The sequence below is a fragment of the Molossus molossus genome, unplaced genomic scaffold (assembly GCF_014108415.1).
Source record: "Molossus molossus isolate mMolMol1 unplaced genomic scaffold, mMolMol1.p scaffold_m16_p_22, whole genome shotgun sequence".
Lineage (NCBI taxonomy): Eukaryota > Metazoa > Chordata > Mammalia > Chiroptera > Molossidae > Molossus > Molossus molossus.
The window spans coordinates 9,868,696-9,894,100 of NW_023425358.1; the positions used below are offsets into that span (position 1 = coordinate 9,868,696).

The 25,405-nt window shown below is 39.3% G+C and overlaps 1 protein-coding gene across 7 annotated transcripts in view; it reads left to right on the forward strand.

The window, feature by feature from the left end:
* Positions 1-24,897, forward strand: part of ZBTB44 (zinc finger and BTB domain containing 44) — a 76,750-nt gene extending 51,853 nt beyond the window's left edge. For 3 of the 7 annotated variants that reach the window (XM_036276618.1, XM_036276617.1, XM_036276616.1), the window contains 4 exons: positions 15,485-15,569; positions 17,813-17,976; positions 20,316-20,616; positions 23,123-24,609. In XM_036276618.1, the coding sequence (XP_036132511.1) occupies positions 15,485-15,569; positions 17,813-17,976; positions 20,316-20,616; positions 23,123-23,405 (833 nt within the window). In that variant the 3' untranslated portion in view covers positions 23,406-24,609. Of the gene's footprint in view, positions 1-7,433; positions 7,462-10,162; positions 10,181-15,484; positions 15,570-17,812; positions 17,977-20,315; positions 20,617-23,122 lie in introns of those variants that run through there. The other 4 variants (XM_036276621.1, XM_036276622.1, XM_036276619.1 and 1 more) reach the window with 4 other exon arrangements.
* The last annotated feature ends 508 nt before the right edge of the window (positions 24,898-25,405 follow it).

Here is a 25,405-nt window from a genome sequence, read left to right on the forward strand (position 1 = left end):
AGGAGATCATAGCTATTTGTTGATATGACCAAGTTTTTGTTAAGGTACTAGGGTCTTTAAACCTGAAAACAGCTTGATACGTTCTGAATAATGAGCTATCTAATGAATAATTATTATTTTAATTATTTTTCTGCAAACTTAGAAACCGGATATTAATTGAATATCTTGCTGACTAGACAGGTGAAATAGTTTTATTTTACCAGTCTCAAATATATTAATCAGATTTTGTCTTTACAGAAAAAAAAAAAAAAGCCTTACAGAAAACAATTAAATCCCTGATGTATAGTAGTCAAAAAAATGTGGGAGGGGAAAGGGAAGTTGTATATGGTACTTTCTTTCATATTCCATAAGAATACATTACAAGAGTACTTAGTTTTACTTACTAATTTATTAAACAAGATATATATATATAAGTAGTTTATCATTCTAGAGACTGAGATTATAGTGTTTAATACATTTAATATTATGAAATTCCAAAGTAATAATAATTTGATCACCCATAAAATTTATTCAAATAAGATTTTACCTGTTCTTTTTTCTTTTAAGATCTTTAAGTCGATTTTTAGAGAGAGAGGTAGGGAGAGGGAGAGAAACACCTATGTGAAGGTGAAACATCGGTCAGCTGCCTCTTGCACACCTCCTACCGTGGAGTAAGCCTGAAACCTGGGCATGTGCCCTGACCTGGAATCGAACCTGTGGCAGCCTTTTGGTGCATGGGACGATACCCAGCCAACTGAGCCACACCAGCCAGGGCAGATTTTACCTGTTCTTTTAAGTTCCCTTTATTACCAGTTGCCCACCAAGAGGTTGTAAAATGTAACAACAAGTATTACCCAATTTAGGGTAATAGAAGCAGTAAGTACAGCAAACTGAAAAGAACATTAAGTTCAGGTTGGGTTTTGCTACTCAGAAAGGTGACTGACTATCAGTATCTAGTAGAGTTCAAGAAAAAATTTTATGAGTGAGAAGGACTTCATGATACGGTTTCATTATTTATCTTCAAATAGTTATCTATATGCACCAGTGACATATAAACAGTTCTAGATAATCCACATTATACTATCTTAACAAAGTAATTTAGTTTTTTCTAGACTCTAAAATCTACCATTAAAAGAAGAGTGGAGGTGGTCTGTGAATATATTAAATAAGTGGACAGTTTTCTCAGTAGTGCTAGATAAACTTACTGAGATGGGCAGCTAGAATAATGGTGGAATTGCAGCACTATATAGCATAATGGTGAAAAGTTCAGGACTTGGAATTAGATGTCTAGATTGTGCTGTTTTCTGCCACTTAATAGTTGTGTGACTTTCAGCAAGTCACTTAACCTGAGTCCATGACTATAAAGTAAGGATAGTTCTACCTATCTATTAAATATTTTAGTGCTCTCCAGCAAAAGACCACCAGGAACACACCTGTAGTTGAAGAGAGATGTGGTGGGTGGTGGTTTTAATGTCTGAAAACCCCTAACAAGTAACCCCAAGTACACAGGTAAGTTAGTGTGCAACAGGCATGTGTAATTCCTCTGCACATAAGTAGTATCCTAGAGATAGGAGTATTGGAAAAATAAGTATCATTCATTATAACAGGAGTGAGCTAGTTTTGTGGTCCTTAAAATGGACAGATTCCTTGATGGAGCAACAGTTTTTCCCGCCAACCAGTCTGAAGAAACTGTCATAATCAGGAAAGCCCAGTATTAGTGTCTTTCTGATTGAATGGACCTTGCTGATAGAATTGTGGTAATCTCACCAGAAGCATTTTGATGATGTGAGGTCAAGGCCCTTTTTATGTATTTATTTATTTATTTATTACAAGGCTGAGAGCTGGGATGTGATAGGAGATGAGGGGCCTGTTACAGGGAATCTAACTTCTGAAATGGTGAGTTTTGGCAATTGGGTCAGATGGAGGATAGTAGATCCAGTGATCAGTTAAACTCCAAATAGTAGCTAGGGTCTGAAAGAAAACAAGAGTTTTGTTTTTCTTTAAGTGGCAGGAAATTTTAGGTGGTCAAAACAGTAGGGTTAAAACAAGAGAGATTAGGCCTGGCCAGTGTGGCTCACTGGTTGAGCATCGACCCAGGCACCAAGAGGTCGCCAGTTCAATTACCAGTTAGGGTACATGCCCAGGTGGCCTGATCTCTAGTGGGGGCATGCAGGAGGCGGCCAGTTAATGTTCTTTCCATCATTGTTTCTCTCTCTCCTTCTCCCTTCCTTTCTCTCTAAAATCAATAAATTAATCTGATTTAGTCGTGCTGGATAAGAGCTGTCCACTATTGAAGCCAGCATCGTCTGAAAATCTCTCAGAAGGATGGGTGTACATGTTTCCCTATTAAGGAAACATGAATCTAGTGGGCAACACCTTGAATTTTACTGCTGAGTCAGTGAACAATATCTGATTAGTTCCTTTTTATTGATACTTTCAATGGAAAGTTTTCTCTGGTGGCATCTTTTCCAGAAGACCCAAACTCCAAATTATACATTATTTAGAAGCTGTTTGATGAGTGCATCTCATTCCTGTTGGTGATAAAGTTGGAGGCATCAGATGATTCTCTTGTAGTGTTGAATCATATCAAGCGGTATAAGATTTAAACAGAGCCCTGGCCAGTTTAGCTCAGCAGTTGGAGTGTTGGCCTGCGGTCCAGAGAGACCCGGGTTTGGTTTTCGCTGGGGGCACGTACCTCGGTTGCAGTTTGTCCCCGGCCCTGGTTGGGTCGTGCGGGTGGCAGCCACTTGATGTGTCCTTTTCGCATCGAAGTTTCTCTCCCTCTCTTCCTCCCACTTTGTCTGAATAAAAAATCGAAAAAATGTCCTCGGGTGAGGATAAAAAAAAAAAATTTAAACAGAAATTCCTCACCCCAATAAATTTAATTAAAAAAACCAAATACACTAAAATTGTCACTTGTGAAAGGCAGCCTGCTGTTACCTCAGAGTTAACGTATGGGCCCTGAGGGTGCACCTTGCTGCAGGCAAGGCTTCTGGCAGTACGTGGGCGATGGGGTGTTTGTAAGTGTTGTGATCATTAGTTTCAAATTCCATTCGTTTTCTTTATTTTTCTTGAAGTTTGTGGATAAGGGCAGTGAAGAGTATGAGTAAAAGGTAAAACTTATGGGATTTTTAAACAATATCAGTGTAATGTGTAGTCCTGCAACTAGAGAAATAAGTTGGAATTGCCCTAGTCAGGGATATAGAATCTAGTAACGTTTTTCTACCATTACAGCATAGGTCTTTAGCATCAGAAAACCTCAGTCCACTCTAAAAATAAACAAATAATAGCCCTGGCCGGTTTGGCTCAGCGGTTAGAGCATAGGCCTGCGGTCCAGGGAGACCCGGGTTCGGTTTTCGCTGGGGGCACGTACCTCGGTTGCAGTTTGTCCCCGGCCCTGGTTGGTCGTGTGGGTGGCAGCCACTCGATGTGTCCCTTTCACGTTGATGTTTCTCTCTCTCTCCCTCCCTCCCACTCTATCTGAATAAAAAGTGGAAAAATGTCCTCGGGTGAGAATAAAATAAATAAATAAATAAAAATAAATAATAAGCAAACAAATTCATAGCTTCGTTGGAGGTGTTTAAAGTTGTCCTTCAATGCTTGGTTGCTGTCCTTGGTTCCCCATGTCACTGACAGGAAGGCCATACATTGGAAACATCTACAGTGCTAACCTTAAAATCCCACTTCAGTGTTGGTCCAGTGTTGATGCATCTGAGATGAACAATCTTGTTCCTATCAGAATCCCACCCCCCACCCCCCCATGGCCTCTTGAAACTCTAAATTGTCCTTGGTGAAATTGAGTCAATTGATAGTGTTACAGCAAGAAAACATGAAAGAAGCAGATGTTTGGCCTGGAAGAGGTGCAGCTTTGGATTGAGACAATCCTGAGAACTGCAGCGGCCATAAGAACAGTGCTGATGTCACTTTCTAGTTCCAGGGCTTGGCTAAAGGCCAGTTTTCATTGATCAGGGACCAGACAAACCTCCTGCCTGGTATTCTGGACATATGAAACTAAAGCAGTTCCCAGGACACAAATACAAAATTGAGGGAGTCTTTATAAGGTTCTATTTTATTTTACTTTTTTAACTTTTTAAAATATTGTTTTTATTGATTTTAGGGAGAGAAGAAGGGGGGGGGCACACACACACATTAGGAGATGGAAAAAACAAGACCGGCTGCCTCTTGCATGCCCCCTCCTGGGAATCGAGCGTGTGCCCTGACTGGGAATTGAACTGTGACCTTTTGGTGTGCATGGGACAGCTCAACCAACTGAGCCACACTGGCCAGGACATACTGTTCTGTTTTAAGCATCTTCATTAAAATACCACTTACAAAACAAAATTTACCCATTTAAAGTGGATCCTATAGTAGTTTTTAGTATATTCACAGAGTTGTGCAACCATTCCCACAGTCTAAGTTTATAACATTTTCATCACCTTGAGAAGAAACCATGTAACTGTGTAATGACTCACTTCTATCCCACACCCAGCTCTAGGCAACCACTACTATATTGTCTATAAATTTGCCTGTTCTTAGTGTTTCATATAAATGCAGTCATGCAATACATGGTGTTATCTGACAGGCTTCTGTCACTTTACATAAAATTTTCAGGGTTGATCTGCATCATACCTTTCAAAGCTTTGAAATGTTGTTGCCAGTCAGAGATCTGAAGTCAGTCTCCAGGGCCAGTTCAGATGGACTAATCGGACCTGTGTTCATCCTTTCATTATAATCTGTTTCTCTGGGAAACAAGGGTCAACACACTAGACAGACAGATCATAAGAGCAGGCGTTAGAAGGGTAGAAAACAATTTCACCAGGGAGCAATGACAAATCTGATTGGATAGCCAAAATATTCCCAAGAGATCTTTTTCTAGGATAACAAAATATACCCAACACTTGAATGGCCTCAGTGAAATATTTGTGCTCAGTTAGGCCTGAATTTACCACCCAGTCAAGGTGAGGTTGCACCTCAAGAGATATCTTATTTTTTTTATTATTATTTTTTACTTCATTTATATTATTACAGATGCACCCCCCAGCCCTCTCCTCCCCTCCCCTTCCCTCTGGCCACCACCACATTGTTGTCTTTTGTCTCTGGGTTATGCATACATGTCCTTCGGCTAATCCTTTCGCTTTTTATTCAGTCCCCTCCCCTCTGAGGGATTGTAGATGTGTGCTCTGTTATCGAGGTTCCCAGTGCCAGGCCACAAGAACTCCAGCCGGGTCTCCATGGGTCCTCCATTTCTGCCAGTGCCGTCACCATAGTGCACCATGAGCACACCTAGAATTAAACGTTTGCGTCGTGGGAGATCATACACCGTGGGCCTTTAGGGCTTCAGTCTGTGGGTGTTAGAAAGGACTTAGAGGATTTGGGCTCCTGTTAGGCTGTTTTAGGGAGGATTCAAGAAGTGGGGTTTTCTCTGGACTGGCGATGTCAGAAAGCAAGGTAACTCTATGAGTACTTTAATGTCTAGGAATACAGACCAAAATGAACCTGAAACAGCACTAACTTATATTTGCTAGAGAGGGAATATTTGGTATTATTGTGATTATGCAGTGACCCTATTTTTGTCTGTGCTTAAACAAAATTATTTGTTTCAGACCACATGACCTGGGCTGATGCAGGTGTTCTGTGAGATTATTTTATGTCCAACAGGAAAATACTAGGGCCCTACCTTGACCACCAGGCCCAGTGTCAATGTCAGGCTAGTTCCTAAATATTAGGGGCTGCTTTTTCTCTTCCTCAGGTATGAAATGAGGTATTGTATTTCAAACATTTAGAACAGTGGCTGGCACATGGTAAATGCTTACTGGTGGGTGGCTGCTGTGTTTATTTTTCACCACCAGAAAAGAGTTTTTGTAAGTGTCCTAAGTACTTAATAGTTAGGGACAAAAAAACAGGAGTCAGTTTGAGGCAGTAGAAGCTATACAGCACTCACTCCTCTTGGTGGAAGAGAGGAACATCTCTCTTGATAAGGTGGCCCTTACCATATAAAGCTGTTCGTTTCTATAAGTCAGCTTTACTGTTTCATAAGGTGAGGGGGATCCGTTCAGGATTTTTAGCCCTGATTACCTAAAGCAGAATCCCTGTAGTATAGAAAGGAAACTTAATTTTAATAATTAGAGAAACATCACTATCGCTTCAGGGAAGTAAGAGTGCATGTATAGCCTACTCTTAAATCAGTTCAGTTAAAATTCCAACTCATGATTACTTTGTTATCATTAGTAAAAACCATCATCTCAGGAAAAAGAGTTCACAAGATTTATTTTTTTCCAGTAGTTGCATAAGTAATACAATACAATGTATTATATCTGCAGTATGGCTAGAATGCTAAACGTGTATTTTGTTAACTCTTAATTTATCTTGGAGTGGTTTTATTAGCTTTGGGCTCATTTAATGGCCATGGGCGAGAGAAGAGGCCCTTTGTCTTACTTTCCATGCTCACTTGCCATCACATGAGGCAGTGGTTCTCACCTTCCTGATGCCGTGACCCTCTAATACAGTTCCTCATGTTGTGGTGACCCCCAACCATAAAATTATTTTTGTTGCTACTTCATAACTGTAATTTTGCAACTGTTAGGTCTTAGGCGACCCCTGTGAAAGGGTTGTTCAACCCCCAAAGGAGTCACGACCCACAGGTTGAGAACTGCTGAGTCATGAGGGATCTAGAGTCCAACTAGAAGCCAAGCTTCCAGTGACATTTTAGAATGTGGGAATAGCTTTGTTTTGAGAGAGACCACCTGCAAGAGGTATCTTGTGCTCCATTTTAGTGTCTTCTGCTTTTTAAGCCAACTTTTTTTTTTTTAAATTCTCACCCAAGGGTATTTTTCCATTTATCTTCAGATAGAGTGGGAGGGGCAGAGAGAGAGAGAAGCATTGAAGCGAGAGAGACCATCAATTGGTTGCCTCTCCCACATGACCCCACCAGGGCCAGGAACCAAACTGCATTTGAGGTACGTGCCCCTGACCAGAATTGAACCCGCAACTCTGTGGTCCGCAGGCCAACACTGTAACCACTGAGCCAAACCAGCCAGAGCTAGCAAACTCTTGACAATACTGGAATTAATTCGAAGAGGAATGGTTTTCATTTTCACCTCACCCCCTCCTAGAGGTAGCATAGCTTGCCTGGTGGTGAGGAGCAAAGGTCAACTAGATCAGTCTTCCTGGCTTGCCGAATCATACCTCCAGGCCTTTTTTGCAAGTCTTTGCCTATAAGATTTAATATTGACTGTATTCTGAATAACTGCTTAATTGTCTGTGTGTGTGTGTAATGTCCATGGTGACCAGGTCCAAATATTGGGATTTTTCCAGTATTTAACCTAGGACTGATTCAAATGTTAGTGTTTAGTTCCCCTTTCTTTAAAGAAAAAGTGAGAATGGCATGATATTGACCAGTGAACGGCTCTTTCTTAAACAAACTGCAGCAGTATCTGGCCCCAAGCCCACACCTGGATTGAAAACAAATCAGAAGGATCAGGAGTAAGTTGGATAAGTGGGCATATTGGGTGAGGGGAACGTCAATGTCTTTGGCATAGAAATGCTAAGCACACAACAGTGGTGGGGGGAGAGGGCAGGCCGGAGCAGTGAGGTGCAGCTGGGGGGTACACGCGCATGCAGTCTTGCCTCCTGTCAAAGCCTCTGGCGGTGTATAAACACAGTAGGATGACTGGTGTTCCTGATGGTTTCTGTGCGTCATCAACAAACTATATATATGCTTTATTCTTTATTTAAGAAGTCAAGACAAAATACAACCCTGTCACAAATTTTCTAGCATAAGTGATTTAATAAAGTAAGTTTGGATGCCTTAAAAGGGATTAAATTAGTTTTTTTGGAAATTTTTACTTAAGTGGAAAATGTATTTGTTTCTTAATAATATCAGTTAATTGAGTGTCCCAACAGGGAAGTCTGAAGTACTAGATTCTGAATTTTCATTGGGAAGTAATTTCATCCTATATCTATTAACAAATGGCATTTATTAAATGTTCATTTATATGTGGTGTTGTACAAACTGTTATAATAAGTACATTTTAGCTTTCATTAAAATATCGCAACCAAAACCTTGCTCACTGTTGGTGAGCAGCTTCAGCAGCTCAGGTTTCTTCAGCGGGTGCATACAGTACAGACATGGGCGGAGTTTGGTGCCTACCCTCCCGCTACAAACAATATATTTTTAAAGGTACCTTAAAAATATTTGAAAAGGTGGCTAATTTTAGAGGACAGCCTGCCCAGGAGAGGTAGGTAGGTATCAGAGCACTAAAACCAGCTTTTCCCTAAGATGTGTGCCAAAACACAAATGCGCTTTGTTTATCAACTCGAAGAGTAAGGGAAATAGAAGTCAAGATCCCAGAGGATGTGCAACTTGTGAAATCTTAGAGCAGCTGCTCCACACATTTAGTAGAACTAAACCTACTCCCCTTCCTCCAGACTCCAAGGGACGGTAGAAACAGCTGCACTGGCATTGGGCAGACTGGAAGATAAAAAGCAAAAAAGGGGGAACACATCCCTGAGAAGTTGTGGCCACCACCCAGAACTCTTGCAGATTTACATCTTGATTATTGCTTGTATGGCAGGCCAAAGAATCTCAGTGAATTTGGTGTAGGTAATGCCTCCCAGGAGCCTAGCAGAAGGAAACATTAAGCTTCTCTGAAAAGGAACATGGTCATCCTAACTTGAGGATCAGTCCCTTACAAACCATTTTCAAGGGCAATAACTATTCTCAGAAACATCCAGGGCACACAAGGAAGCACTGCAGACAGAACTGGTGGGGGAAAGCAGGCAGCAGAGATAAAACAGATATAAAACAAATATGTGTATTGTGTTTAACAAAGTAAACAAGCTTGAATAATAATTGCAGAGAACAGTAAACTAAAAGGTAATACAGTAAAACCTCGCTAGAATGGACTAATTCGGGTGATGGGGTGTTCATTTGAGCTGAAAGTCCATTATACAATAAAGTATGTGTCTGTTAAAAATTGGCAAATTAGTTCATTTATCTGTTTTTACTTAGGTAGACATGTTCGCATAACTATGTATGAAAAGCTTAATATTATAGAAAAGTTTTCTAGATGTATTACTGTAATTTAAAATTTATACTGAATAGGTCTAGTAAAAGCGTGCATTCACCAGTCCCTGAGGGTAAACAAATCACACAGCTGCAGTGTGGCTTAGCACTCTGGGAGCCTTGGCCATCAGGCATTAAAACTCCTATAGAAAGTCACGCCCGGGACAGCAGAACCAGTTACCACACGATGTGGTGGGATCACGTGCTAATTATTCACTAAACAGTGACTCTTGAATTTAAATATGTAGACTGTAGTTGTAGATATGTAATATTTATTCACGTCAGTGAAATTACTACAGTGATTTTTCTAACATATGGCCTGTTCACTAAAATTTGTTAAAAATAACAGTGAATTAATAACAAACAAAAAACTCTGTTAATTTAATTATAAGCAAATCTTGGTTTACAGCTTTTTAAAATGAACAGTGTTCATTTTCACATATGACATACAGATTCAGTTTGTCCAATAAACCTGAAGTTTGTTAAATCGAGGTCTGCAAAATCGAGGGTTTACTGTATAGCAGATTTGAGAAAAAAACTAAAAGGACTTCTAGAAAAGAAAAAACATGACCGAAATAAAAAGCTCAGTCAACATTTTGGCAGGTTGGACTTAACAGAAGAGAATTGGTGAATCAGAAGATAAATTAGAAGAAACTGTATTAGGATTCTCCAGAGAAACAGAACCAAGAGGATAGATACAGATAAATAGAGATTTATTAGGAGGGATTCTCTGACATGGTTATGGAGGATGAGAAGTCCCACAGTTTGCCCTCTGCTGGCTGGAGGCCCAGGTGAGCTGGTGGTTTAGTTCCACTCCAGACCCAAAGGCCCGAGAACCAGGAGAGCTATGTCCAGAGCAGGAGAAGATGGATATGTCAGCTCAAGCAAATAGAGCCAATTTGCATTCCTTGCACCTTTTGTTCCATTTGGGCAAGGGATGGGATATGACATCACCTGGACTGGGGAGGAGAATTTTTACTCAGTCTACAGATTCAAATGCTAATCTCTTCCAGAAACATCCTCACAGACACTCCCAGAAATAATGTTTTACCAGCTATCTGGGCATCCCTTAGTCCAATCACATGGGTATATAAAATTAACCATCATAGAAGAGTGGTAGAGACTGCAGTGGAGAAGGTAAGAGTTAATGGACAATATAAACGTAGGTTTGATGCAAGTCCTAAAAGGAGAAAAAGAGATTGGTTGAGAATTTTCCAGAACTGATGAAAGACACCAGCAAATCCCAAATAAGAATAATAAAAGAAACAAAGCTAGCCGGGCCAGTGTGGCTCAGCAGATTGAGCATCTTCCCATGGACTGAGGTCCCAGTTTCGATCCTTGTCAGGGCACATGTCCCAGTTGCCGGCTGGATCCCCAGTAGGGGGTGTGCAGGAAGCAGCCAATCAGTGTATCTCACATCAGTGTTTCTGTCTCTCCCTCCCTCTCTCTCATAAAAATCAGTAAAAATATTAAAAAAGAAAACAAAGCTAGACACATTATAGAGTTAATTCGAGTTGAGAGGTGGGCAGTGACAGTACCTTCAGAAGAATGTATAGCTTTTTTGTAACCTCAGAAGCCAGTGGTATAATATCCTCAGTATGCTGGGGGGAAATAACTGCCAGTCCAGGTGTCTGCACGCAGGGAAAACATCTCAGGAATGAAGGTGAGATAAAGACATTTTCAAAGAAACAAAAACAGTTCATTAGCAAGCCATCACTTAAGAGAAGATTCTTAAGTGTGATACACACACACACACTAGAATATTACTCAGCCATTAAAAAGAACAAAATCTTGGCATTTGCTACAACATGGAGGACCCTAGAGGGTATTATGCTAAGTGAAATAAGTCAGACAAATACCACAATCTAATAAGCAAATGAACAAACTCATAAATGCAGAGAACAAATTAATGGTTGTCAGATGGGGGGGGGGGGGGGCTAGGCAGTGGGGGAAAAATGAAGAAAGAAATACAAAATGGGCCCGTCTGGTGTGGCTCAGTGGTTGAGCATTGACCCATGCCCAGGTTGTGGGCCAAATCCCCAGTGGGGCATGCAGGAGGCAGCCAGTTGATGTGCATTCTCATCGATGTTTCTCTACCTCTTCCTCCCTCTCTCTCTAAAATTAATAAAGAAAAAAAATTATTTAAAGAAATACAAATTGGCAGTTACAACAGTCCTTTGGGGTGTAAAGTACAGCACAGGGCATGAAATCAAGTCAGTAATATTTTAATAACTATGTATGGTGCCAGGTGGGTGCTAGACTTTGCAGGGGGGGGGGGACACTTCATAAGTTATATCAATGTTTAACCACTGTGCTATACACATGAACTAGTATAATATTGAATATCAGCTGTAATTGAAAAATTAAGAAGTTTGAAAAGAAAATTCATCTGAGTAGACTTGAGGCGTAAGTAAACTGAGAACAGATGAAAGGTCTAATATACAAGAAGAAATAAAGATCAAAGAAAGATGTGTGAACAAATCCTAGATAAATATTGCTGTATAAAAGTGATATCTTGGGGCTTTATCAAAATAAGAAAGTTAAGATATCTCAATAATTTATAAATTGCAGAGTGGGAAATAGAGTTCAAGTGTTCTAAGATCCTTATACAGGGTATGGAAAAAGTAGGTTTACAGTCTATATGAAAATAATACCATAATTAATGAATAATAAGAATAAACTATTTTATGTACTCCTCGCTATAATCCTACTTTTGCTCCACTCTGTATTTTCCAGGAGGAAGTAAATGTTTTTATTTTATACTTTGATAAATATGGGTCTAATTCTAAAGTAACCAGTAAAAAAACAGATTTTGTCATTTTCAGTCCAATAAAGCAGAAAATGGAATGATTATTATCACATGTATTCAACATGCTGATTCTGAGATCTATAGAGAAATGCAAAGGGCCAAACACAGCTAAGATGCTCTGGAAGCAAGTGAACAGGGTGAGAAGTTTTGCTCTACCTGATACCAAGCTCTGTTATAAAGCTGTGGTAACTGGGATTGGCCTTAACGCGAATACAGACAAGCGGATGGAACTAGTAGAAAACCTGGAAACAGACCATGTGTTGAGTGCACTGCCGAGAAGAAAAGACAGGCTTTTCAGTGTGTTCAATCACAAAGTCAACTCCCGGTGGATTTTTAGTTTTATTTCATTAAAAATTTTTTTTTTCTTTATTAGAGAGAGAGGAAGGGAGAAGTAGGGAGAGGTACAAACATTGATGAGAAAGAACATTGATTAGCTGCCTCCTGCATGCCCCCCACTGGGGATCGGATGCACTTGTGCCCTGACCGGGAGTGGAACTGGCTACCTCTGAGCCCCACCAGCCCGGACAGCCAGGTGGATGTTTTTAAAAGGTCCGGGGCAAAATATAAATCTTTTGTAAGATAATTTGAAATAGGGAAGGATTTTAAAAAATAATACCAAAAAGCCATTACCGTAAAGGAAAAGACTAATAAAATCCCTTAATTAAAGTTTAAAATTTATTTTTTGTTACTTCTTACTGGAGGATATATATTTTTAAATATGTTTTTATTGATTTTTTTTTTTTTTTTAGAGAGAGAAAAATCAGCTGCCTCCTACATGCCCCCTACTGGGGATTGAGCCTGTAATCCTGGCATGTTCCTTGACTAGGAATCGAACTGGGACCTCTCGGTCCGTGGGACAATGCTCAAACCACTGAGACATACCAGCTGGAGGAGGAGGAGATTTTTCTACTGATTTTTTTTTTTTTTTTTTTAAGGGTGTGTGTGTGTGTGTGTGTGCGCGTGTGCATGCGTGTGTGTGTGTGTGTATATATATATATATTTTTTATCCTCACCCGAGGACATTTTTCCACTTTTTGTACAGATAGAGTGGGAGGGAGAGAGAGGAAGAGAGAGAGAGGGAAACATCGATGTGAAAGGGACACATCGAGTGGCTGCCACCCGCACGACCAACCAGGGCCGGGGACAAACTGCAACCGAGGTACATGCCCTTAGTGGGAACCGAACCCGGGTCTCTCCAGACCGCAGGCGGACGCTCTAACCGCTGAGCCAAACCGGCCAGGGCGATTTTTTTTTTTTTTTTTTTTTTTTAATGAAAGGGATGGGGGCGGGGGGGAGAGAAAGAGAGAAAGAAAGAAAAGAAAGAAACATCGATTGATTGCCTCCTGCAGACCCCAGCTAGGGCCTGGGACCCAACCTGCAACCTAGGTATATGCCCTTGACTGGGGATTGAACCCTGGATGGTTGGTCTGCGGGCCGACTCTGACCACTGTGCAAACCAGCCAGGGCTAAAATTTAAACCTTTGATCATCCAGCCCTGGCTGGTTGTGAGGGAGGCAACCAATTGGTGTGTTTTTCACATGGATGTTTCTCCCTCCCTATCTCCCTTCTACTCTCTCTAAAAAAAATCAATTAAAATATATCCCAGGTGAGGATTAAAACAAAAAATCTTTTGATCATACAAAGAAACCATAAAAGAACAGTAGCATGCCCTGGCCAGCATTTCTCAGTGGTTGGAGCATCAGCCCGTGCACTGAAGGGTCTCGGGTTTGATTCCTGATCACGGGCACGTACCTGGGTTTCAGGTTCACTCTCTGGCCCTGGTTGGGAGACAATCGATGTGTCTCTCTCACACTGATGTTTCTCTCTCCCTCTCTTCCATTCTCTCAAAGTCAACAGGGGAAAATAGTACCCTCCAGTGAGGATTAATGACAAAAAAGAAAAACAGTTATGGAAGAGGAAAAAATATTTGTTACATGTATTACTGACAAAAGGCGTGTACCTATTCAAAAAAAACAAACTCATAATAAAAAGCAAACAATAAAAAGACTTGAACAGGCATTTTCCAGAAGAGGGGATCCAATAAATATCTGAAAAGGTGCTCACCCTCATTAGTATAAGGGAAATTAAACTTAAACCACAATAAAATATTGCTACATACCCCCAGATTGGCAAAAATTTTAAAATCTGAAAATATGTGTGTGTGAGAATGTGGAGCAACGTAACACTCACACGCTGTGGGTGGTAATATAAATTTAGTATGATCACTTTTTAAAAGAGTTTTGCCTTTTCTGCCCTGGCCGGTTTGGCTCAGCGGTTAGAGCGTCGGCCTGCGGTCCGGAGAGACCCGGGTTCGGTTCCCGCTAAGGGCATGTACCTCGGTTGCAGTTTGTCCCCGGCCCTGGTTGGTCGTGCGGGTGGCAGCCACTCGATGTGTCCCTTTCACATCGATGTTTCTCTCTCTCTCCCTCCTGCTCTATCTGAATAAAGAATAAAAAAGTGTCCTTGGATGAGGATAAAAAATAAAAAAAAAAAAAAAAAAAAAAAAAAAATAAAAGAGTTTTGCCTTTTCTAATAAAGTCAAAGGTAAACATATTTTATGACCCAGTAATTCATTTCTGAGTTTAGATACCCTAAAAAACATGCATATATGCGTTCAGTTACTTGAACAAGAATATTCACGGCAGTGTTGTTCATAATAGCTTGAAACTGTCCATCTTGAGTGAAATAGATGGGCTATAAATATCATACAACACTTTTTAAATTTCACTTACCTGTAGCAGTATTGCAGGAAAGAAGCAAGACACAGAATGCATACAATGTGACTCACTTTATATAAGTTTACAACCAGACACTAAAATGTACTGTGTGGTGAGAGCGGCAGACTTTTCCTTAAGGGGCATGATAGTAAATATTTTTAGACTTAACTGGCACAAGTCTCTGTTGTAACCTCAATGACTCCACTCTGCCATTGTAATGTGATGGTACAGTACATGGTAGATGGTGGTACGTGGCTGTGTTCCTGCAAAAGCGACCCCTAGTTCATAGGTACGTGTATTTGAGATAAAATTACTTTTAAAAGGAAGGAAATGATAACTATAAAAGTCAGGATAATGGTTACCCCTTGTAGGCGGGTTGTGTTAGGGCAGACCTCCTGGATGCTGGCAGTTTCAGTGGGACGTGAGTGGAGGTTGCACAGGTATTCACTTCATCGGTATCTTTAATTCTGTGTAAAAGTTGTGTGTACAATAAGGTATATGTCACAATGGAATTTGTTAAAAGTTGTCTGATTCCTTAATGTCATAACATTTAATTTTATGTGATTTTTTAAAAATTTAGTTTACGTTTGAATTGCTTTACTTGTTTCTAAAATTTATTTCAAAGAAATACTCCAAAAAGAATTTAAGTGATAATATAAGGCTGTTGTCTACATATGATTTCTTTTTAAATCACATCAACATTTAATTAAATATTATAGAACACATTTTTTATTAATAATTCGGGATATCTGTGTACACTACTCTTTTTTTATTCAAATAAATGTTAAGCTGTTATTTTATTTTATACTTACATAAGAGTTGTACTACACTGTTTTTAAAGGCTTGAAGATACAGCTTGCAGTTAGTATCTTGGTTTCTTACACCAGAGTATTGACAGCTGTCTTTTATTTTCAGGCTCAGTAGATGAAGGCGTCACTGAAGGGCTACCTACACTTCAAAGCACTTCTAGCACTAATGTTCATGCAGATGATGAAGACCGGTTAGTACTAACATAGCATGTTATTTTCTTTTAAGGACTGTACTTGCAACTCTTAAATTTAGGTCTTTTATCTGGGAATTATATAAGAAGTTTATTGGGACCTCATTTTGGTATATTTTTTGGAGTAACAAGGTAGCATCATCATATCATAAATCAAACCCACCTATATAACAGTTTTTTTAGCATTTTCAGAACTGACTGTTTCCATCGCTTGAAATAGTATCTGTATCAAGGGTTGGCAGACTATGGACCACAGGGCATTCCAGCTCACCAGCCTGTATTTGTAATTCAAGTTTTATTGGAACATAGCCACACTCATTTGTTTATACATTGTCTGTGGACGGCAGAGTTAAGTGATTGAAACCAAGATAATGTGGTGTGCAGAATCAAAAAATATTTACTGTCTAACCTGCTAAGAAGATATTTGTCAAACCCTCATCTGTATACCCATAATTCCAAGTCATCTTTGGATTGACCCTCCCTGCTCGGTATTTTCAGAGATGTATAAGGGGCTTTCCAGACTTAATATGGCCAAAGCAGAACCCAAGATCCTGCTCCCTTCCAGGCCTGCTCCTCCAGTCTTTCCCTCTCAGGAAACAGCAGCATCATTCCCCTGATTTCTCAAGCAACATCTCCAGGAATTATACTTGTTATTTCCCTCACTACCTGTTGCCTTTCCCCTTACTTAATCCTTAAATCCTCACATCTTTATCTCCAAACCATATCCCATATTGGTCCACTTTTCCTCCATCTCTGCTACAACCACCCTAGCCAAGGTCTCCCACCATCTTTCCCTTGACTACTACAATAGCCTTCAACTGGCCCATGGTTTCATTCTCCCTACTCCAATCATTCTCCATGTAGCAGCTAGAATGATTTCATTTTTAATTGTCAGGTTATTATGTATGCTAAGCAGTGGGTTTTTAAATGCTGTCTGTAGATTCACACTTAAAATCTAAACTTGCTAATGCCTTTTAAAAAGCCCTATATGATACAACTTCTGCCTAACTTCCTTCAGACCGTTCTCGTCTTTGCATAGTAGATTTTAGCTATATGGATCTCCTTTCATTTCATGGAATATTCTATGTTTGTTTCTGCTTTGGGGCCTTGTCAGTTCTCAAGGAAGCCTTTCCTGACCACCAGTCTAAAATAAAGCAGAACTAATCACTGTCAGTTCACTCTCTTTTAATTCTCTGTTCTGATCAACTCTTCAGAGAGCCCAGGACAGACTTAAAAACTGTATTTGTTGGAAACTTGAAGGATTCAAAGACCTCAGACAAGGTTTATTGTTCTTGAATAGCCAAACCTGGCAGAGCAGGTTAGGTACCAGTTATTTGAATTAATTAATGAAAGTGTAAACAAATGGAAATGTGCCTAGATTCCTTTATTTCAAACAATGAAGCTGTGTTCTATACTAGATACTGTGTAAGTGGTAGAGAGATTAGAAATGAAATGTGTAGTCCTTGCCAAGAGATCAAACCAATTTGGGGGGAGGGAGAGAGGTTGAAAACAGGTGAGTAAACAATCTTGAGTGATGTGCAGAGGGTTCTATTGCTCTTCATAGGAAGGTACCTACCTAAGCCACTGATAAATCAAAGAAGGCTTCTAGGAGGAGGTGACTTTGCTACATTTTATAAAATGACTAGGCTTTATCTAGGCAAAGAAATTAGGCTAGTAGAGGAAATTAAATGTACAAAAGCACAGCACTGAGAGAGCTGTTAGGAGTATCTGCTTGGTATAGGGTATGTTTGGGGAGTAGGACAAGATATAAGGCTGGAAAAGTACACAGAACGCCGACCATAAGGAGAGCCTTGCAAAGGGATTTAGACCTTATTTTGAAGATAATTGAACCATTGTAGGAGTGAAAAGGGGGAGGTGCTGATTGAGTGAGAGAAAACATTGGAAAACAGTGAGAAGGGTGGATTAGACCTGTGGGGCTAAAGAGAGGGAGTAGTAATTCAGCCTTGTAGTGCTGAGGGCCTAATTAAAGCAGTGGTGGGAAGGCAAGGGTTCGGGAGATTGAGGCCCTCTGAGGGAAACTGTTTACGCTATGTTCTGTGGCTGCGTGTCCTTATGCCATTCTGGACAACATTTTCATATTGCTGTAAATGGAACTTGTTATCTAATAGTTAAACTGTTTCAAAAAATATTTAAGTGTTCTTTCTTTTGTTCATTTAAAGTGCTGAAATATTTATTCAACTTAAAAATCAGAGCCTGGTTGCCCTCTTTGGTCTGTTTTTTAGATTGGAAAATGTTCAGTATCCCTACCAACTCTACATTGCTCCTTCTACCAGCAGTACAGAACGGCCAAGTCCAAATGGTCCAGACAGACCTTTTCAGTGTCCAACTTGTGGGGTGCGATTCACCCGTATTCAGAACCTAAAACAGCACATGCTCATCCACTCAGGTAATGTCATCTTCCCTATTGTGGCATAAATGAGTACTCTAAAACATTTTATTTTGAAATCCCAGATAAAAATAGAAATCAGGTGGTTTTGAATTAAAAATATATAGGTGTGGCTGGGAAGTCAAATGAGAACAGATAAGCCTAGGTCTATTGCTGAAATGGTGCAGTGTCAGAAAGCTATTTTCTTTTCTTTTCTTTTTTTTTTATCCTCACTCGAGGACATTTTTCCATTTTTTGTTCAGATAGAGTGGGAGGGAGAGAGAGAGAGAGAGAAACATCGACATGAAAGGGACACATCGAGTGGCTGCCACCTGCACAACCCAGCCAGGGCCGGGGACAAACCGCAACCAAGGTACGTGCCCTTAGCGGGAACTGAACCCGGGTCTCTCCGGACCGCAGGCCAACACTCCAACCGCTGAGCCAAACCGGCCAGGGCAGAAAGCTATTTTCTTAATATATTTTCCCCAAGCGTAGGTATTCTGATTAACACTTAGAGCACTGTGTGTGCATAACATGTAAATAAAAGATATAGGATATAGCCCAGGCCAGTGTTGCTCAGCGGTTAGAGCATCAGCCCAAGGACTGATGAGTCGAGGGTTCAATTCCTGGTCAAAGGTGCCTACCTGGGTTGCAGGTTCGACCCCCAGCCCTAGTCGTAGTCATTCAGGAAGCAACCAACCAATGTGTCTCTCTCACATCCATGTTTCTCTCTCTCTCTCTCCCCTCTCCCTGCCCTCCATCCCTCCCTCTTATTCTATCCAAAAATCGGTGGGGGGGGAAAGATATTGGATATATTAGGTGTGTATATGTGAGGTAGAGAAGCACAAATACAGACTGTAAAGCAGAAGAGGTTAAAAGGGTATTTGTTAATCTAGACAAAAGGGTATATATTAGTGTTTTTTGTGTTTTTTTAGTTTGTTTTTTAGAGGGCGGGGAAGAGAGAGGAAGAGACAGATAGGAACATCAATTGGCTGCCTCCTGCATATCCCCAACTGGGGATTGAGCCCATAACCCAGGCACGCGCCCTGACTGGGAATCGATCCGGCAGCCTCTTGGTGCGTGGGTCAACACTCAACCACTGACCCACACCAGCCGGGCATATATTAGTGTTCTTTGTACTGTTCTTACAACTTCTTTATAAGTTTGTAATTATTTCGAAATAAAAAGTTTGGATAAATGACTGACCCCGATAGGGAACAAGTCTTTGTTGTTTCCAGCTGTGCTGTCTCACTTTCCTCCTTCGGGTAGGTCTAATAGTTCCTGTGACTAATAACGTTTCCTGTGACTTGGTTAGATTGACAGATTATAGTTTGAAGGTTATAAAAATGTTTTGCCAAAACTGTGATAATGTATTGTAGACCATTAATGTAATTTATAATGTACACGTTACTTTCTACATATTTTTTTCTATTGCTGTTAAATTAAATACCTAAAAACCAAGTCACCAAATGGTAGTTTAATCATGATCATTAATTATATTTATAGAAGTTAGAATTTTTCTTCTGTCTTTTTCATTTCTCTCTGAGATAAGGAATGAAGAGTAGGTACTGATCTTTATCACATCTTTTCAATATAAACCTCACTATTTTGCCTGACTGATGTGGTTCAGTGGTTGAGCATTGACCCATGTACCAAGAGAGCGCTGGTTCGATTCCGGGTCAGGGCACATGCCCAGGTTGTGTGCCCGATCCCCAGTGGGGGGCATGTAGGAGGCGGCCAATTGATATTCTCTCTCATCGATGTTATTTTCTGTCCCTGTCCCTTTCTCTCTCTCTAAAGTCAATAAAGGGAAAAATAAATAAATAAACCTCACTATTTTAATGAAATGAAACAAATGTTATGTGTATGGGGATTTGGGTTCTGTTTAAATACTGTAGTTAGAGTGGTCGGCACACAGTGCAATACACACATCTTGTACCATAGAGATCTACACCTGAAACCTATATGATCCTATTCAGTGTCATCCCAATAAATTTTATTAAAAATAATAATAAATAAATACTATAGTTAAGTTTTGAAGTCTGTAAAATAGATGTTTTAGAAGGGTATTCAGAAATCAATTTGAGCATATATTACCTAATTTACCTCACACCTTTTGCCTTTCTTTAAAAAAATAAAAATAAAAATAATTTAAAGAAAAGGCAGTAGCAACTTCAAATATTCTGTACCTTTTCTGAGATAATGAATTGGAATTCATAATTCATTTTTGCTGGTGATTTTTGTCTTTTCAAATTATCTATTGCTACAGAATTATAGTTCAGAAATCTGTGAGGTTGATGACCTTTCAGTACATTTTTGTCTTTAGATAATATTTTATTTTATTTTGTTTTATTTTATAGGAATTAAACCATTTCAGTGTGACCGCTGTGGAAAAAAGTTCACCAGGGCTTACTCGCTAAAGATGCATCGCCTAAAGCATGAAGGTAAACGCTGTTTCCGGTGCCAGATATGTAGCGCCACTTTCACTTCCTTCGGGGAGTATAAGCACCACATGAGGGTCTCCCGGCACATTGTCCGCAAGCCTCGGATTTACGAGTGCAAAACATGTGGCGCCATGTTCACCAACTCTGGGAATTTAATCGTGCACCTGAGGAGTCTGAACCATGAAGCGTCAGAGCTAGCAAACTACTTCCAGAGCAGGTGAGGTGCACGGCGAGACCCGGACCAGGGAACCGCTTTCTGAGCTCTCTTCCTGCTTCTAGGCACCAGTCCCGTCCTGTTCGTCCCCCCGTCGCACTCCCCCTCCTGGTCATCCGACCAAATTTCGCCTAATCTCCTAAGTGTATACAATTTGAAATAATACTATATTTGAAATTAGAAATATTTTTCAACAGGAATAGGCTACTTATCCTCTTGGGGGTATTTTTCGTTGTTTTGTTTTTTTTAATAATATAAGGTTAAAGTAATTCTAGTGGATCTTAAACAGACTTACTGGAAAACTTGCCATGTCAGATGATACTTAGTGATACGAGATTACTTCAGGCTCTTTGGATGATGATAAAATTCTTGACCATTTCTCTCTCCCTTAAAGGCATATAAAGGAACATACAGTAAGAAAGTTTTCATAACAGTTATAATGGATATGATTAGTTAGATCAAGTAAAGTTTTCCTTTTTTCTTTTAGCTTCATCCTTTTGATGTTAGTAATTTATACTAGAATTTCCTTTCTGATTCTTACGGTATCCAAGGAATTCGGGCTCTGGGTCTGGCTCTGCCACAACTGCTGTCACGGTCCCACATGTCACTTCCAGATACAGAAGCTTGAGAGTTAGAAAAAGACAAACTGAGCCCTGGCCGGTTTGGCTCAGCGGTTAGAACGTCGGCCTGTGGTCTGGAGAGACCCGGGTTCGGTTCCCGCTAAGGGCATGTACCTCGGTTGCAGTTTGTCCCCGGCCCTGGTCGGTCGTGCGGGTGGCAGCCAGTCGATGTGTCCCTTTCACATCAATGTTTCTCTTTCTTTTCCTCTCTCTCCCTCCCACTCTACCTGAACAAAAATTGGAAAAATGTCCTCAGGTGGGGATAAAAAAAAAGAAAAAGATAAACTGAGCTTTGAAGGTGATTTCTAGGATCCCCTCTAGATAGAAAATTTTGTTGTCTATTTCTAATATATCTTAAATTTTAAACCACTTTTATTTTTTAAATCTTATTTCTCAATAAATTTTAAATATTCCTGCCTGGATTTTGTTTTTCTCTTCCAGTCAGACATGCACTTTGTTTAATGTAATTAATTCTAACTTTAGTATCTGGTGGTCATATGACTGAACCTAGATTGTGTGCCATGGTGAGCATTGTCTGGGCCTCTGTGCCCTGTGCCGAGCCCTCTGTCCTCCACTGCTCGTGTCTGGGCCTCTGTGCCCTGTGCCGAGCCCTCTGTCCTCCACTGCTCGTGTCTGGGCCTCTGTGCCCTGTGCCGAGCCCTCTGTCCTCCACTGCTCGTGTCTGGGCCTCTGTGCCCTGTGCCGAGCCCTCTGTCCTCCACTGCTCGTGTCTGGGCCTCTGTGCCCTGTGCCGAGCCCTCTGTCCTCCACTGCTCGTGTCTGGCTCCTGAAGATTTTTAGAAAGTGTAATGTGACGTCTTAAATTGCTTTACCGATGAGCAGATTTTAATTTTTTTATTAATACTGGACAATTAAATTATAAAATAACTTTATTAAGTTTGTTAGTCATTGACATTTCTTGTATAGTGAAGCAATAAAAATGTAAATAAGGCATCTAAGATAAGACTTACTTCATAATATTTTAACTACAAAAATGCCTATAGTAGAAAATTTAGTGAATATTTAAAAAGTATGAAGTACAAGAAATCAAAGACCTTTTTTTATTTCACCACTCAGGAATATCACCTATTAAAATTGTGGTATATTTTACATTCAATAATTAAATACTTATAATTTATAATAATAGACTGTTAGTTACTTTAAATATCAGTAAGCTAAATAGTCTCTGAGGACTAAAATGTCACTAATCTCATTGCATTCATTTCCCAGTTCTGATTCAAATGTAATTTATTAGTTCTCACAGGCCGAATCTAATGGCAGGATACACTTAAGTTAGTTTTTTATATTTCTCTATAGTAGATTTTGTATAAGGTTATTTAAGCATAAGGATACTTATATTCAGGAAGTAATAAAACTAGTTTTATATACCCTTTATTTATTGGTTTTATTTTATTCTATGTTATTTATTTATTTTTGAGAGAGAGAAACATCAATTTGTTCTACTTATTTATGCAATTTGTTCTTATTTATGCATTCATTGGTTGATTCTTATATGTGCACTGACTGAAGGTCAAACCCACAACCTTGGTGTATCAGGCCAAAGTTCTAACCAACTAAGCTAACCTTTTAATAAGTATATAGTCCAAGAAAGGTTAAGAATAAGTTATTCAAATGATATTTGCTTAACAGAAACTCTTCTACATAAAACCAGAAAGGCAACACTGAATCTTATCTATTGGTGGTAGTGAGAATTGATATGCTTTAGTTCATATTTAGGACATTTTAGAAGTTAAAATCTTAAATTTAATCTTCATTCAAGAATTAGAGAAATAAAAAGTCCCAGTCTTGTTTTACAATTCAAGTCTTTTTATTGTGTCTTGTTTAGCGCTGGTTTGAAAATTAACTCTGTTTCATCCTTTGCCTCTTAGTGATTTCCTAGTACCGGACTACTTAAACCACGAGCAAGAAGAGAGCCTTGTTCAGTATGATCTTGGAGAACACAGTTTCGAAAGCAGCTCCTCTGTTCAAATGCCTGTAATTTCACAGGTCTCCTCAACCCAGAATTGTGAAAGCACTTTTCCCTTGGGGTCTCTTGGTGGGCTGGCAGAAAAGGAGGAAGAAATGCCAGAGCAGCCAAAGACCGGTGCTTGTGCCGAGGCCCCCAGAGATGACCCTCCAAAATCAGAGCTGTCTTCTATAACTATTGAGTAATTCCATGGTTTGGCTTCATTTTGGTTTTTGGAAAGTGCCTGTGCTTGGTCTTGTACATCTGAATTTAACAACAACAAGGTTTGGGAAAGAATTTATCTTTTTACTTTGTGAGCCCTGAAGTTGATGTTTTATTTTTCATGACTGGGGGGTGGCTTCTGTAAGTGCACAGTAACATGGTGTCGAACCATAACACAAACTAGGAAGCTTGAGGAGAACCAGTTGACTTAAAATAAAACATCTGTTCATTTCTTCTTGCATTGTTCAAAAAGTAGGCTAACAACAGATCATTGGGTAAAGAAGGAATCAGATGAATATTGACCTTCCTGAGATAAAAGGGTACACCAGAAACAAATTACTGAAAAGATTTGACAGATGGCCTGAATAGATGTTTACTCCTATACACCGGACATTGTAGAGTATTTTGTAAAGCCTGTTGTTTTTGGAAGTATTTATGGTAAGCTTTCTTAAAATAATTAGGGTAAATACTTCTGAAATCCAGCATACTCTTTTTTTTTGGTAAGCTTTGTCATTTCCATGCTGATTTTTCATGATTTATATCCCGGATAGGCATTCCCTGTACCTTTGTAGAACCAGTCCTCCAGATCTCCTCTTTCTTCTACAAAAGAAAGGAAAGAACTGTGATTGAGAATAGTCCTACTATGCATGAAATGACCAGGAATGGAGAATGTAGTATGTAAATTCCAATTTCATAGGAATTTTTAGTACTGTTTTTCTGGCTAAAGTTGTTCTTTACCTGGTCTTTGAATGTTAATGTCTGACTAATTAGGTCACTGCCTAAATCAGTTTCCTCTTGTGCCCCATCCACAATATTTTCTCTTGCATATGCAGTTGTAATACTATATAATGAAAAAATACTGGAGATATTCTATATTTTATATGTAGGTTTATGTATTGTTGGGGATGTTTTTATTGTGCTGTTTTAGACAAAATAAAAAATTATCTGTTAAGGCTATGTTCTTAACCCAACTAAGATTGTTTACAAAAATCCCATATAACAATACATTATCCTTGTTCCAAAATATTTTTAGACATTGCCAAGTTTATTAAAATCAGTATAGGTTTTACACAATGTAAGCAATAATGTAAAAGATAAGAAAAGACTATAAAATGGTGGTCTTTGACTCAAATCTGGGGGGAAACAATTGTTAAGACTAAAGAAAAACTAAAAATCTTAAATTAATGACTATCACCTCTTTTGCTGCTAAAAAATAAAGCTTTCTGATTTATAGTTGAATTTATATGATACTCTAGGTTGGAGTATACTTTTTATCTAGTACCAGTTAAAGCATCACTTACCTTGATGCTAAATATTCATAAGTTTACGAACAATGAACTTTGAGTAACTCTTTTTCTATGTATATACCCAAAGTTTAATCATTATGAAAGCACCTGATTAGGTCAGAAAACAGAGATAAAATATAGTTTCTTATTCAACACACAAGATCTGAATTTTATCCAGGTGCTAGACCTTAATAATAAAAATATATTTTTAAGTTTTAAAGATTTGTTTCTTTTTTTTTTAACTTGCCAATTCTGTAATTTATTTTATCCCCCACAAATGTAAAGAAAGGAAAAGGAAACTCATTGAAGATTTTTTAAAGCTAATTTTCTTTTAGTCTCTTTCCACATTCTGCCATTTATCTTGAACTTGTTTCCAACTCCTCTCGCTCGTGAACCGGTTTCCACCCCGTTGCTCTCCAAGGTGTGTGTTGCCCCCAGGAAAGTCGGCATGTGTGAGTTTCAGTGGGCTGCCACCATTCGCGCCTCTTCACCGACAGGGTTGAATCCTTTCTGCAACAGACTGGTAGTAACGGTATTGCTGTGTCTAGCCTGGAAATGTCAAGAGTTTGGGTTGTTTTTTTTAATGTCGTACTTTGAAAACTGTTAATACCTACTGGTAGCTAAATCTCAAAGTTAGTTTTTGTTTTTTTTTATCCTCACCCGAGGATAAAAAATAAAATTTTTCCATTTTTTGTTCA